The sequence below is a fragment of the Halichoeres trimaculatus genome, unplaced genomic scaffold (assembly GCF_033239565.1).
Source record: "Halichoeres trimaculatus isolate MK-OKI-2021-1 unplaced genomic scaffold, fHalTri1.1 fHalTri1_scaffold_19, whole genome shotgun sequence".
Lineage (NCBI taxonomy): Eukaryota > Metazoa > Chordata > Actinopteri > Labriformes > Labridae > Halichoeres > Halichoeres trimaculatus.
In genome coordinates this window covers 13,887,254-13,900,384 of record NW_027437197.1, presented here as the reverse complement: position 1 = coordinate 13,900,384, position 13,131 = coordinate 13,887,254, and the positions used below count along the sequence as shown (strand labels likewise).

The following is a 13,131-nucleotide window of genomic DNA, read 5'->3' as shown; positions in this document are numbered from 1 at the left end:
TCATCCCTCCTCTCCCTCCTGCGTACGCGGTTTCGTGCTGAGTCTCAACTGCATGCGAGAATTAACATTTCGGGTAATCTCTGCTGGGGCCAAAGAAAGGAAATTAAACCGGGATGAAATTATTAATAATCCCCGTTATCCCGAGTGATAATTTTGGTTTTAATACTTTTATTTAGTTACATGTTTGGGAACCTAGAACAAATATTTGTATAGGTACTAATAAGAAATTCCAATTTGTTAGTAAATTGAAATTAAGCTTTGAATTAAACCATAAACTCATATGAAAAAAAAAAAACCAACAAACAAAAAAAAAAAGGTTTTTTTTTTCCTTTTTTAAATTTTTCTTTCTTTCTTTCTTTCTTTCTTTCTTTCTTTCTTTCTTTCTTTCTTTCTTTCTTTCTTTCTTTAAGTATTTAAAAATAACCTTGAAGAGATGTTTATGCAACTCATTGTTAAAACTCCATATGGGGTATGGAAATTTTTTTCTTTACAATCACTAAAAATATGATTGGTTGATTGGTTATATTGGTTGATTTTTTTTTTTTTATTTCACAGTATTTCGACGAGTTCCCAATTACATTTTACCACCCAGTTTTGATGGATTTATACTCTGTAATACTTTATTAATGGACATTTGCTAAATATGATATGATGTACCATCCTAAAGGTTGAATACGTTACAAGTATGTAACAAAAATGTTTTGAAATGATAAAAACTGTATTTTGCAGATAACCAGTAAAGGGAGGACAGTGAAGGCTGCCTGTTCATGGTACCGTGTTAGATTTCTGATGAGCTGCAGGCAGGACGAGTTTGAGACTGACTCCTACATGACAGAAATCAGGATAAGCAAGACTTCACTTAAATCCTCAATCTGCACAGGGGTAGCCTACGTTTGCCTATGTCTTTGTCAACATTAAAGTAAACAATCATCTGGTTATGGATGTTGCAGACTGAGGGACTTGAAGCTTATACAGTAACTCAAACTGTATTTGTCAATGTTCTCAAACAAACAGTAAATAGTCTGAGTACATATCACAGGGTCATGTTAATGAAGGAAGTCAGAAATAAAAAGGTATGTTTGTGGAGCTCTTATGGATGAGGATGTGTGATAAGACTTAAAACATCTGCAATCTGAATGGTGAATGCTTAAATATGTATTTTTCTAAAATTAAACTAACAAAAGTGTTGTGATATTCCTCGTGTTTTTATTATTACGGTATTATTATTATTATTATTATTATTATTATTATTATTATTATTATTATTATTATTATTATTATTATTACGTAAGGCATGGTTTCTCAGGGTAATTTTAAGGTAAAAGAAATTTGATGTGTAACCATCCACATTCATCCTTACGTGTCTCGTGTTTTTTTTTTTTTTTTTTTTTTTTTTCCACAAAGATGATGGGAAGAAGCACACCCCAGGCCCTTGGGGATGACTCAGAGCCAAACACAGCAGGTTTTAATTACGAGAAGGAAAGAGAGAGAGTGGGGAGAAAATACACTGAGACACAGTTCATTGCCCTGGGACATAATGTTTGAACGCAGGCGTGTGTGTGTGTGTGTCAGTGACAGATAAAGCTCAGAGCAGGACCTCTCTGTCAGTTCACAGACTCTTCTTCTTCACTTCCAGAGTATACCGAGCTCACCTGCAGGACTGATCCCAGATATGAGGCTCTGTTTCTGGGCTGGAGCTCGATGTCTCCTGCTCATCCTTGTTCTTCTGACTGACAGAGCAGAACAGCATCAACCCAGAGAGAGACACTACTACATCGCTGCTGTGGAGATAGACTGGAATTACTCTGGACATGGCCCTGACAGGTAGGACAGGCGGTGGGATTTTAGACTATAAAATCAAAATGATTAGATTTGTTTTAATTTTCCTTCTGTCTCATTACTTGTTTGTTTACAACACAATCAAAATAATTTCTTGGATTTGTTTGTACTTTACATAAGCCCGTCCAGATTGTCCTTGTTTCATGTCTTTGGCAGCCTGTTCTCTATCTGAGGACAGTGTCGGTGTTATTCTGACACAAACACATCACTTCATCATGAGTAAACTCATCCTATCTCAATCTGCTGATATGCTGCACAGTGGGTAGAGAATGTCTTCTCTTGTTTGTTGATTCATGATTTGTGTTTCAGGTTGGGTCCCACCTATAAGAAAGTGGTTTTTCGTGAGTATGAGAAAGACTTCAAACAGGCTAAGACTCATCCCTCATGGTTAGGTGAGTATTGGAGATTACATGAACACACAGTCTGCCTGTTATTACTAAGGAATACTCATCCTGTCTGCACATTTAATCTTCATCCAAATAATGAGATAATCTCACAAATGAGTTGATTCAAACCTAACTTTTACATGTCTGTAGGTTTCCACTAAAGGACCCTCCAATTTAGAACCAATTTAGAACCAATTAAATGAGGAAATCACATTAATACAGAAAATATGTTTGTGGAAAGATATTTAAAAAGCAACACAACTTAACTAAAATAAGGAGATTTTATGACACCAGAAATTGTTAGAAAATTATTTTCTTAGTGTCTTGGAAATGCCTTAACCATTTTTTCTTTTTTATAATTCAAATCTTCACCTTTTGCTTTCCATATAGCCATCCTAATGTCTACTGCTGGACATTAGAATCACCCCTGAACAATCTTATACTTCCATCATTAGGTAGTTTCCAGTTTGTCTATGTCTCTTTAACAAAAAATAAATAAATAAAAAAAAATAATAGAAAAAAAAATCTAATAAACTAAAACATTGTTTAATTAGTTTTTACCCATTGTAATCCATAGGAAAAATAGCACACAGGGCTTGAAATGGGTCAAACTACATCATAGCTCTAGAGATGAGGTTGGCATGCTTTTCTGCTGTGTGTTTTGGTATCAACATTGATTTTCATACGTTTTTGAGTCATTTCTGGATAATAGATTTTATTCAAACAAAATAAAACACAGTAAACAAAAGTTGAAATAATGTGCATCTCTGTGTGCAAAATATGTTTTCACAAATACCTAAATACTGATGAAAAATTCAGCTCTTGCTTTGACTTTCTCCCAGGACAAGTGTTGAAACCTCTCAAGCCTCCAAAACTAGCTAGGAAGGAACTGGATCATATGTTTGCTGAGTTAGTGAGCTCAGCTTTACTGGAAACCTTGTTTTTCCCCTTCAACTCAAAATATATTTGAAGAAGTCATGAAAACATGTCTTTTATTGAATTAAACTAAAAATATCCTAAACCTCCATCTCAAAGAAAAAAAAATAAAAAAACAAAAAACATTTCTTGAGAAAGAAAAAATTCTGGAGTCTGGCTTTAACATCACCCAACGTGCAGTTTGTTTTCCTCTTATGTCTACCAAAGCACACATTGTTGTCTTGGTTTTTTTCTGAGAACACAGTTGCATAATGACTCCTCCTTGGTATATACGGAGAAGGAAACTGTTGTTGCATTGGTGTTGAGTACAGTACATGGGTTGGTAGTGAGAACAATAACAGACGGATGAGTCGGCATGATTTAACATCATTTGTCTGGTTGTGTCATGATGATGTAACACAACACATATGTGATGCAGAGACCAAACAAACCGAACCCTGTCTCTTTCTCTGTAGGTCTCCTCGGACCCACCCTTCGGGCGGAGGAGGGCGAGACGATTGTGGTCACTTTCAGAAACATGGCGAGGGGACCACACAGTATCCACCCACATGGCATCGCTTACGGGAAGCAGTCTGAGGGTGGGTGCCTGTTAAGCAGATGTGGAAAACCTACAGAAAGCAGGAGATCTCATCTGTCTGTTAGGGTCATCCTGGATGTTCATCATGTTACTCATTCTAATAATTACACAAGATTGGCCAACACAACAAACAAGCTTGTTTGTCTTTTTTTGAAAGATTAACCAGGAGAGGCAGATTATCAGAGTAGAGCGTACTGAAGTCCAACAGGAAGGACTGCTAAGCCTGAGGAAATCACTGTCTGCTCATAGAACAAGACAGAGCAAGACATCTTAGTCATCATTAAACTGGGAAATTAACATTTAATCTTAATCAAAACAACAGAAATGCAGATCATAAGATAATAAAGGGAAGAAAACTATGCTTGGGACTGAGTTTGATTTTGTTCAGGAAATCAGCAGTATCTCTTGCTTTGCAATTTTTTTTTTAACTAGTACATCATTGTAACATGTTTTTTTTTTTTTAAAATATCCATCTTTAGTTGACTCCTAAAGCTTGGCAATTAAAAAAAAGTTAAAAATTCAGGCAAAGTAAGACAAAAAAAATCTTATTTACTTAGTAATCGTGCCATTTAAACATAACACTCTATTGACCTACTTTTAGAGGCAGCCCCTAGTGGACACATAAGAAACTGCTCTTCTGTAGGACACAACCAAACGCAGACATTGCAACCAAAGACCTCAGACCTCAAAATGAAACAGTCACAACACAAAAGTTGAGTTGCATGTTGTTACACTCTCAGGTCCATTGGTGCTTTGCTCTGATACCAATATGATGCTCACTGTGTTTGCAGGAGCTCACTACTTCGACAACACCTCACAGAAAGAGAAAGAGGACGACGTTGTGCAGCCTAATTGTGAACATGTTTACTACTGGGAGGTGACGCCAGAAGTTTCTCCACAGCCCAGTGACCCCACCTGTCTGACCCACACCTACATCTCCCACCAAAATGTTGTTGAAGACTACAACTCAGGACTCATTGGTACTTTACTCATCTGCAAGCCTGGTAAGTAAGAAGATATGGCTGTTTTCACTTTCTGAGTCTTATTTTTCTTCTAAATCAACAATATGGACTCTGTTTCTCTCTCTGCAGGCAGTCTGGATGAGTCAGGGCAGCAGATTGGGGTCCACCAGGAATACACGTTTCTCTTTGGGGTCTTTGATGAGAAAGAGAGCAAGTACAAAACAAACAGCTTTTCCCCAGATAATCACGTCAAATACACCATCAACGGGTTCACCCAGGGAGCACTGCCAGGTAAGTCCATCAACAGGCAGTTTGTCTCAAACTGCATGAGGGTGTGGGTCAAGTGAGTTTATTCTTTTCAACACAACCTATAGTGTAATATAATGGACACAGGTATGTGTTTTATCTCCAGATGTCAGCATGTGCGCTCACGCTCCTGTGAGCCTTCATCTGCACGGTATGAGCTCTGAGCCCGAGGTCTTTTCTGTGCACCTGAACGGACATGTCCTGAAGCAGAGTGGACATCAAGTGTCTTCAGTGGGACTCATCAGTGGAATATCTACCACCGCCAGCATGCAGTCTTTACACACAGGCCGCTGGTTGCTCTCTTCTCACACCACCAAGCACATGGAGGGTAAGAACAACACTGTCCTCAATAATCAAACAACTTTTTAAAGATACAATTAACTGGTTCTGCCTTTGCAGCTGGGATGCACGGCTTTGTGGATGCTAAATTGTGTGATGGCTTCAAACCCCCGCGCCGAAGGATGACCATTCAGGAGAGACGAAAGAGCAGGGAGTGGGTGTACTACATTGCTGCTGAGGAGATAACATGGGATTATGCTCCTGAAGTGCACGATAATGTTGACGAGTAAGCAGCATCTTTTTAAGAACATCTTGTACCCCCCACAGGAATTTTTATCAGTCTCTCATGATGAAATCAAACCTCTTTGTTTAGGGACTTTAAGCTCAAGTACCTGAGACAGTCACCAATACGTATTGGTAAGAGGTACAAGAAGGCAGTGTACACAATGTACAAGAACGAGTCATTCACTGAGAGGTCAGAGTTAAAACAAAGGAAAGATGAGCTCGGCATCTTGGGTCCTGTCATCAGAGCGCAAATCAGGGATGTTATAAAGGTGAGTTTATACTTGTTCACATTTTATTAAAAATAAAACAAAAATCTGAATGAGGGAGGAAACAATGTGTTAAGGTTTGTTTCAAGCAGCCTTCATTCACTTTTTCACAGATTGTTTTTAAGAATATGGCCTCCAGACCTTACAGCATCTATCCACATGGGCTCTCAATAGAAAAATCAGATGAAGGCGCAAACTACCCAGCAGGAGGTATCAAACCTCTACTCACTCCACAGCACATAGTTAAGTCAACAGAGACATCAAACTGATGAGGGACTGTAACTGTCACTGTCACTGTGTCCACCAGGTAACCAGTCTCATGGGGTTAAGCCAGGTGAAACGCACACGTACATTTGGAGAGTTCTAGAGGAGGACGGGCCTTTGGAAGGAGACTCTCGGTGTCTAACACGAATGTACCATAGTGCAGTGGACACACCACGAGATATCGCCTCGGGACTAATTGGACCAATCCTCATCTGCAAGAGTGAGTCCCTTAATGTAAGGAACGTACAGGTGAGTTGATCATACCTCCTCCTGGCTGAAACATTTCAACACCTCCGGAATCCCCTGAGAAGTGCCTGGATTTAGTTTAGTTTTGTTTCTACAGCTGAGAGCAGACAAGGAGCAGCATGCAATTTTAGCAGTGTTTGACGAGAACAAGAGCTGGTACCTGGATCAAAACATTCGCCAGTACTGTGATCGATCCAGAGTCAACAAGGCTGACCCAGATTTTTACAAGTCAAACGTGATGCATAGTAAGTTTTTCCATTGTAGTAAGTTATGTAGAAGCTACATGAATTCGTTCACGTCTTCATTTGTTCTGCCTCGGAAATGTCTGACATGCATGTACATTTTTCCCCAGCTGTTAACGGGTATGTGTTTGAGAGCGGCCCAACTTTGGGCTTCTGCAACGGTGAAGTTGTAACGTGGCATGTGTCCAGCGTGGGAGCACAGGACTACATCCAGACAGCTACTTTTTATGGACATGTATTTGAGCTGAATGAGCGGACAGAGGACATCCTCAGTTTGTACCCCATGACTGGAGAAACCATCTCTATGAACATGGAAAACATTGGTCAGTCAACAGTTTGACTTCTGTTTCTCAGGCATTAGATCTGTAGAGATGCTTTTAGCTATAGTGATGGACTATTTCCATGGTAATGCATTATGACTGTCTTCATGTAGGTCTGTGGCTCTTGGCCACCCTGAACCCTGAAGGAATGCGTTTGAAGTTTCGGGATGTCGAGTGCTTCCGTGACTTGGAGTACACGTACGAGGATGAATTTGACGATCCAGCAAAAAATTCAGAATTCGCCATCTGGAACCCTTTAACCTTGACTGAGATCAAGGAGAAAGAGAAGAAAGAAAAACAGGAAAAAGAAAAGGAGCCAGTGGTGGTAGATTCCTACACTGATGAATTTGCAGCAGAATTGGGTCTCAGATCTCTGAAAAACCAGTCCAAGACTTCAAGTGTTGAGTTGCTGGACCTTTCTTTTCTGGACTATGATGCTGTTGATGTGAAAGATGGAGAGGAGAATATGGTTCTCAAAGTCATTAAAACCAAGAGTAAAGGTCAAGCAATAATACCAAGCTCCAAAGCACAGAACCAGACAGTGGATGGTCGAAATCTGACAGTGGTGAATCTGCTGAATCACAGCTTTAGTGAGAACACAACGCATCTTCAGAACAGCAGTACCCCTTCAACCTTGGACAATTCCACCATCTTCAAAACAGAAAACACAACTAGTTTTAACTACACAAATGTTTTGGCAGTGAATGAAACTCAAACAACAAATGCAACCAACACTACGGCAACACCAATGGTTGGAAATATGACCACTGGGATGACTAATCTGACAGAAAATACTAATCTTACTGCAACATTGCAAGGAAATTCAAGTTCTGTCTTTGAGATCAGAAGGAACACAACCCAGATGGGTGGTAACCAGACCTCTGATGGACCCCTTATGAATTCTTCCTGTAATGCCAACATATCATCCAATCCCAGCCTTGAAAACCAAACACATGCTTTGGGAGATAACTCATCTTTACAGAATCTCACCGTGGGAACACCCAGATCAAATTCATCATTTGGGATTATTTTAGAGGATAAGGTCAACGTCACAGCTCTCCTAGCAGGAGCAAACTTAACATCTTCAGCAAGCTTTTCCAATGAGACGGTGTCATTAGGTAATCCAGCTCTCCCCAGAAACAACAGCTCTTATCAGCAAAGTCCTTCTGAAAGCAGTGAAGAAATAGTTATCTATCTAAGAGAAAATGACACTAGTGTGATTAAAACCAAACCTGTCAAAACTCAAGAGTACAACTGGACTTATGATGCCACTCACCAGACGGTATCCATGGACATCCCTGATGATATACTGAAGTATCTTGGTAAAGAGAGCCTTCAAACAACACCAGCCCCTAAAAAGACCAAGAAGGTAAACCTACGACAGAAGCCTGTGAAGGGCCAAGGTATGAAAACAAAGAGGAGGAAGGAATACAAGCCTGAATCAAGAAGTGGCTTACCTTTCTCTCCTCGAGGATTCAATCCAGGGATGTCCCCACGAGGGGCCCGACCGAACGTACCTTATCGTGTGTCTGATGAGGAGGAGCTAATCAATATGCCTGTTGTTATTGGTGTGCCCCGGCCGGACTTCAGTGACTATGAGCTTTACATTCCTGGGGATGAACCAGAACATCTCGGTCTGGAAGATTCAGAAGTGAAAGACAATGAATATGAATATGTGGTCTACAGAGACCCTTACAGCGATCAAATGGACATCAAAAATCTGAACCTAGATGAGACAGCCAAATACTACCTTAAATTTGCTGGTACAAATGTAAAGACTTATTTCATTGCTGCAGAAGAGGTTGAGTGGGACTACGCCGGCTATGGACATAAGTAAGGACACAGGTCATTTGTTGAATTACAAGAAAGGATGCTCAGATTTCTAGTTTCCTCTAATCCACATCATCACACTGACATGTGGGAATGTTGTTTCCACAGGAGGCAGGACAAATCACTTCCCCACAGCAGAGAGACCAGATTCACCAAGGTGGTTTTCAGACGTTACATGGACAGTAGCTTCAGCACGCCGGAAATCAGAGGAGAGATGAATGAACATCTTGGTATCCTCGGCCCACTCATCAAAGCTGAAGTGGGACAAAGCATCATGGTAAGAGTCTCCTGATACTAGTTAAAGCAGGCTTTGAGGCTGAACAATAAATTGAACCCCAACATTTGTTCTTAAATCTTTTAGGTGGTGTTTAAGAACAACGCCGGCCGCCCATTTTCCTTACATCCAAATGGAGTCATTTACACAAAGCAGATGGAGGGACTGTCATATGCAGATGAATCTAAGTACTGGTATCAGTATGACGACGAGGTCAAGCCCAACACCACCTACACATATATTTGGAAGGTCACTGCAATGGTTGGACCAATGCCAGGAGAGTCTCACTGCCGAACCTGGGCCTACTATTCAGGAGTCAATCCTGTGAGTCATTTTCACTTTGTTGATCATACTTACTGTGTCAAGAATGGAAAGCATAAGATAATAACTCTCAAACAAAAGCTAACTCTGATTACTATGGAAAATATCATTTCTTGAGATTTTAAGAACTCACGCCAAACTTTGTCTTTGCTTTGTCTCAAAGGAAAGAGACATCAACTCCGGTCTGATTGGGCCCCTGCTTGTGTGTCGAGAGGGAACCCTGGAAAACAAGATACCAAACATGAGGGAGTTTATGATGCTTTTCATGACCTTTGATGAATCCAAGAGCTGGTACAATGAGAAGAACCTTGAGATGATCCAGAGAAAGAGCCGAAGGAGAGCAATGGACCCCAACCTCAGGGAAAACCTCAAGTTCCACTGTAATACATTTCCTAATGTCCATACGCTTTATTCAAACACAGCATCTTAATTGAACAGAGATTTGTAATGTAATGTAATATTTGTAATGTAAATAGGAAACGTAAATCACATTTTGTGAAACCTGAAATGAAGCAGCTCAATCTCCATCTTGGGAAACAACAAACCTGTTTCTCTTTCACCAAAGCTATCAACGGCATCACATACAACCTGAAAGGCCTGAGGATGTACGCCAACCAGCTGGTGACCTGGCACCTGATCAACATGGGTTCACCCAAAGACTTCCAGAGTGTCCACTTCCACGGACAGACCTTCCTCCACAAGAAGACCACCAGCTACAGACAGGCTGTCTACCCACTGCTGCCAGGTGAGCAGCCTCTGCAATATTCTGCCTATATGTTTATAAAATAATATTCCTTTAAACCAAAGTTTGCATCACACTTTTATAAAACCTAATATGAACAACAGGCAAATTACTTGCAGAAGATTTTGGCGAGCAGGGACTGTTGATTTTAGGCTGTGATGTTGTCTTTTATGTAGTCTATTGTGCATAACCTTTAGATTATAAAATCTGATTCATACTAATAAATGCCAATAAATCATCAATTTCCAGTTCACTAAATTTTTTTTCAACTTTTTTTCTCTTGAAGGAAGTTTTGCTACACTTGAGATGTTTCCATCCAAACCTGGTCTGTGGCAGCTGGAGTCAGAAGTTGGTTTTAACCAGCAGAAGGGCATGCAGACCCTCTTTCTTGTTCTGGATGATGGTACAAACTCTAAAATAATGGCAGAATTGAAAGTATTTCCCCCCAATGATACAGTCATACTTCGATGATCATTGTTTTGTCTCTTCTCAGAGTGCAGCCGTCCGCTGGGTCTGGAGTCTGGCAGCGTAAAAGAGGATCAGTTCACAGCAATACATACCAGAGGTACCTATAAACCCCTGTGTTCCTGCTGCAGATACAAAGAGTATTAGCTTATCAATCAGTATTAATCTAAGGGTAAGGAATTATAAAAGAGAAATGACAGTGTTCCTGTTTTGAAGGTTACTGGGAGCCACATCTTGCAAGATTGCACAATTCTGGTAAATACAACGCCTGGAGCACGGAGCGTAATAACAGCTGGATTCAGGTGTGTGTGTGTGTGTGTGTGTGTGTGTGTGTGTGTGTGTGTGTGTGTGTGTGTGTGTGTGTGTGTGTGTGTTTTCCTTTCCTTCCTATTTGTGAATGCATTCTGCTTCATGTCCACTTCTTCCTGCTCAGGTGGACTTTCAGCGCCCAGTTGTGATCAGCCAGGTCGCCACCCAAGGTGCCAAGCAGCTCTTCCACTCCCAGTTTGTGACCAAGTACTACATCTCCTACAGCACCGACCGCAGGACCTGGACCTTCTATAAAGGGGACAGCAGAGACTACAGGAAGGTGGGAGGAGACCGATCACATCCTCTGTCAGTACAAACAGACTGCCTTTAAGTGAGATGGATCAACTCTATTTCTGTCTCTTCTTTCTCTAGTCGTTCCCTGGGAACCAGGAGGCCTATGAAGTAAAGAACAACATCTTATTTCCTCCCCTGATTGGACGGTTCATCAGGCTCCACCCCATTGAGTGGTATGGCAAGGCCACAGTTAGAATGGAGTTCTACGGCTGCGAGCTGGACGGTAATACCAGATGATACCACAGGGCTAGATCTGATTCTGTGTGATGAGTAATTTCATCGTTTTTAATACTGACGCAGAGTGTCTGTAAATATGATATGTTTTCTGTCCTTCCGCAGGCTGCTCGGTGCCTCTTGGCATGGAGACCGGACTGATTGAAGACCATCGAATCACAGCCAGCTCCACAGCCTCCAGCTGGTACTCTGGACCCTGGAGACCTTCACTCGCTCGCCTCAACAAACAGGGAACCATCAATGCATGGCAGGCTTATGTAAGATTCCTCACAGACTGTTTTTGTTAATGTAGCTCCCAAAACATGACTTGTGATTCTAACTGAGCATGCTCAGTAAAGTAAATCCCCTCTCTCTTTTTCTTCACTCTCTGCTTCCTCTCTTCAGCATAATGACATGAATCAGTGGCTCCAGGTGGAGCTGCCCCAAGTTAAAAAGATCACAGGTATCATAACGCAAGGAGCCAAGTCTCTGGGGACAGAGATGTACGTCCTCTCCTTCTCCCTGATGTACAGCGACAATGGGATCCATTGGTACCACTACACAGACGATGAGAATGTCTCCTCAAAGGTAAGCTGGTGCAGAAATATGACTCAGAAACTTTTTCAGTTTATGACATTTTCTTAAAACATGCCTCAACAATATCCTATTCCTTAATTTCTCTGTTTAAATCCAGACATTTAAGGGAAATCTGGATAACAACGGCCACGTGAAGAACTACATCTTTCCTCCAATTTTCTCACGCTACATCCGGATTATTCCTAAAAGATGGATTAATGCCATCACCATGAGGATAGAACTACTGGGCTGTGACTTTGAGTGATACACACACACACACACACACACACACACACACACACACACACACACACACACACACACACACACACACACACACACACACACACACACACACACACAAAACTAAGACTATTTAAAGAGGTGCACTACTCAGTAAGATTAATGGGCTACATCCAAAAAATCATCCTTTAAATAGGTGCATGATAAAAATACATTTTCTGCTACAGTCACCTGCTGCACGAATCAGGACTCCTGCAGGACGTCACCTGTGGAGATAAATACATGAAAAGATTTTAACATTTTATCAAACTACAAAGCTTTAAACATACAAATATATCCCCAAACACTTGCAGAATGCTTCAAGTGTAAGTAATCCTGATTCTTGCTTCTATGCTTTGATGTGTTATTGAAATATGAGTTGTATTGTACGCCTCAGAGTGATTATAAATGAATGTAAATATGTAAGTACAGATCATGTATTTTATTTTTCAATTAAAATTGTTTCTGTTCTTATTTGAAGCTCCAGCCTCAGTGATTAAAGCTTTGGTATTTAAAGTATGTGCACACTGATATGTTCTCATGGTGTCGTGAAGGCGTCACTTTTAGCACCTCTGCTGAGCTGGCCGTGTTGTTAAGCTGCACCTTCAGGCCTCCAGAGTCAACAGACACGTGCAGCTGCAAACACATGCTGTGTTTATCCATTTGCTGATCATGTTAAAGTGGGCGCTGGAGGTGTGAACGTCCCAGCGTGGCTCTACTGTGTGCTTCTGATCTGAGGAGACAAATTAACTCAGAGAGAGTTTTATTGGACGACCTGCTGTCTGGGAGCTCTGAGAAGAAACAGCTGTTGGTCTCTGACCAAGGAAACACTCATAGTGATAATGTGATGCTTCATTTGAAGGAAATGTTCTCTTTGCAGAGTTTAAGGATTTGTTGAAAATTTAAAGAGGAGGTTA

General features: G+C 40.8%; 1 protein-coding gene across 1 annotated transcript; it reads left to right on the top strand.

Moving 5' to 3' along the window:
* Positions 1-1,672: 1,672 nt before the first annotated feature.
* f5 (coagulation factor V) lies at positions 1,673-12,295 on the top strand. The gene is made up of 25 exons (XM_074695082.1): positions 1,673-1,824; positions 2,149-2,231; positions 3,617-3,739; positions 4,530-4,742; positions 4,830-4,991; positions 5,113-5,334; positions 5,406-5,571; positions 5,659-5,839; positions 5,950-6,046; positions 6,144-6,349; positions 6,444-6,591; positions 6,699-6,911; positions 7,022-8,741; positions 8,847-9,015; positions 9,100-9,336; positions 9,497-9,713; positions 9,899-10,078; positions 10,362-10,478; positions 10,569-10,640; positions 10,757-10,842; positions 10,974-11,129; positions 11,222-11,366; positions 11,483-11,634; positions 11,762-11,944; positions 12,051-12,295. Exons 1-25 carry the CDS (start codon positions 1,673-1,675, stop codon positions 12,195-12,197), a joined length of 5,547 nt encoding a protein of 1,848 aa, XP_074551183.1. The 3' UTR covers positions 12,198-12,295.
* Positions 12,296-13,131: the final 836 nt, after the last annotated feature.

Coding starts and splice junctions, on each gene's coding strand:
- f5 (XM_074695082.1), top strand. CDS start 1,673: ATGAGGCTCTGTTTCTGGGCTGGAGCTCGATGTCTCCTGCTCATCCTT. Junction 9,016..9,099: donor AAGTGGGACAAAGCATCATG/GTAAGAGTCTCC, acceptor TAAATCTTTTAG/GTGGTGTTTAAGAACAACGC. Junction 11,130..11,221: donor ACAGCAGAGACTACAGGAAG/GTGGGAGGAGAC, acceptor TTCTTTCTCTAG/TCGTTCCCTGGGAACCAGGA.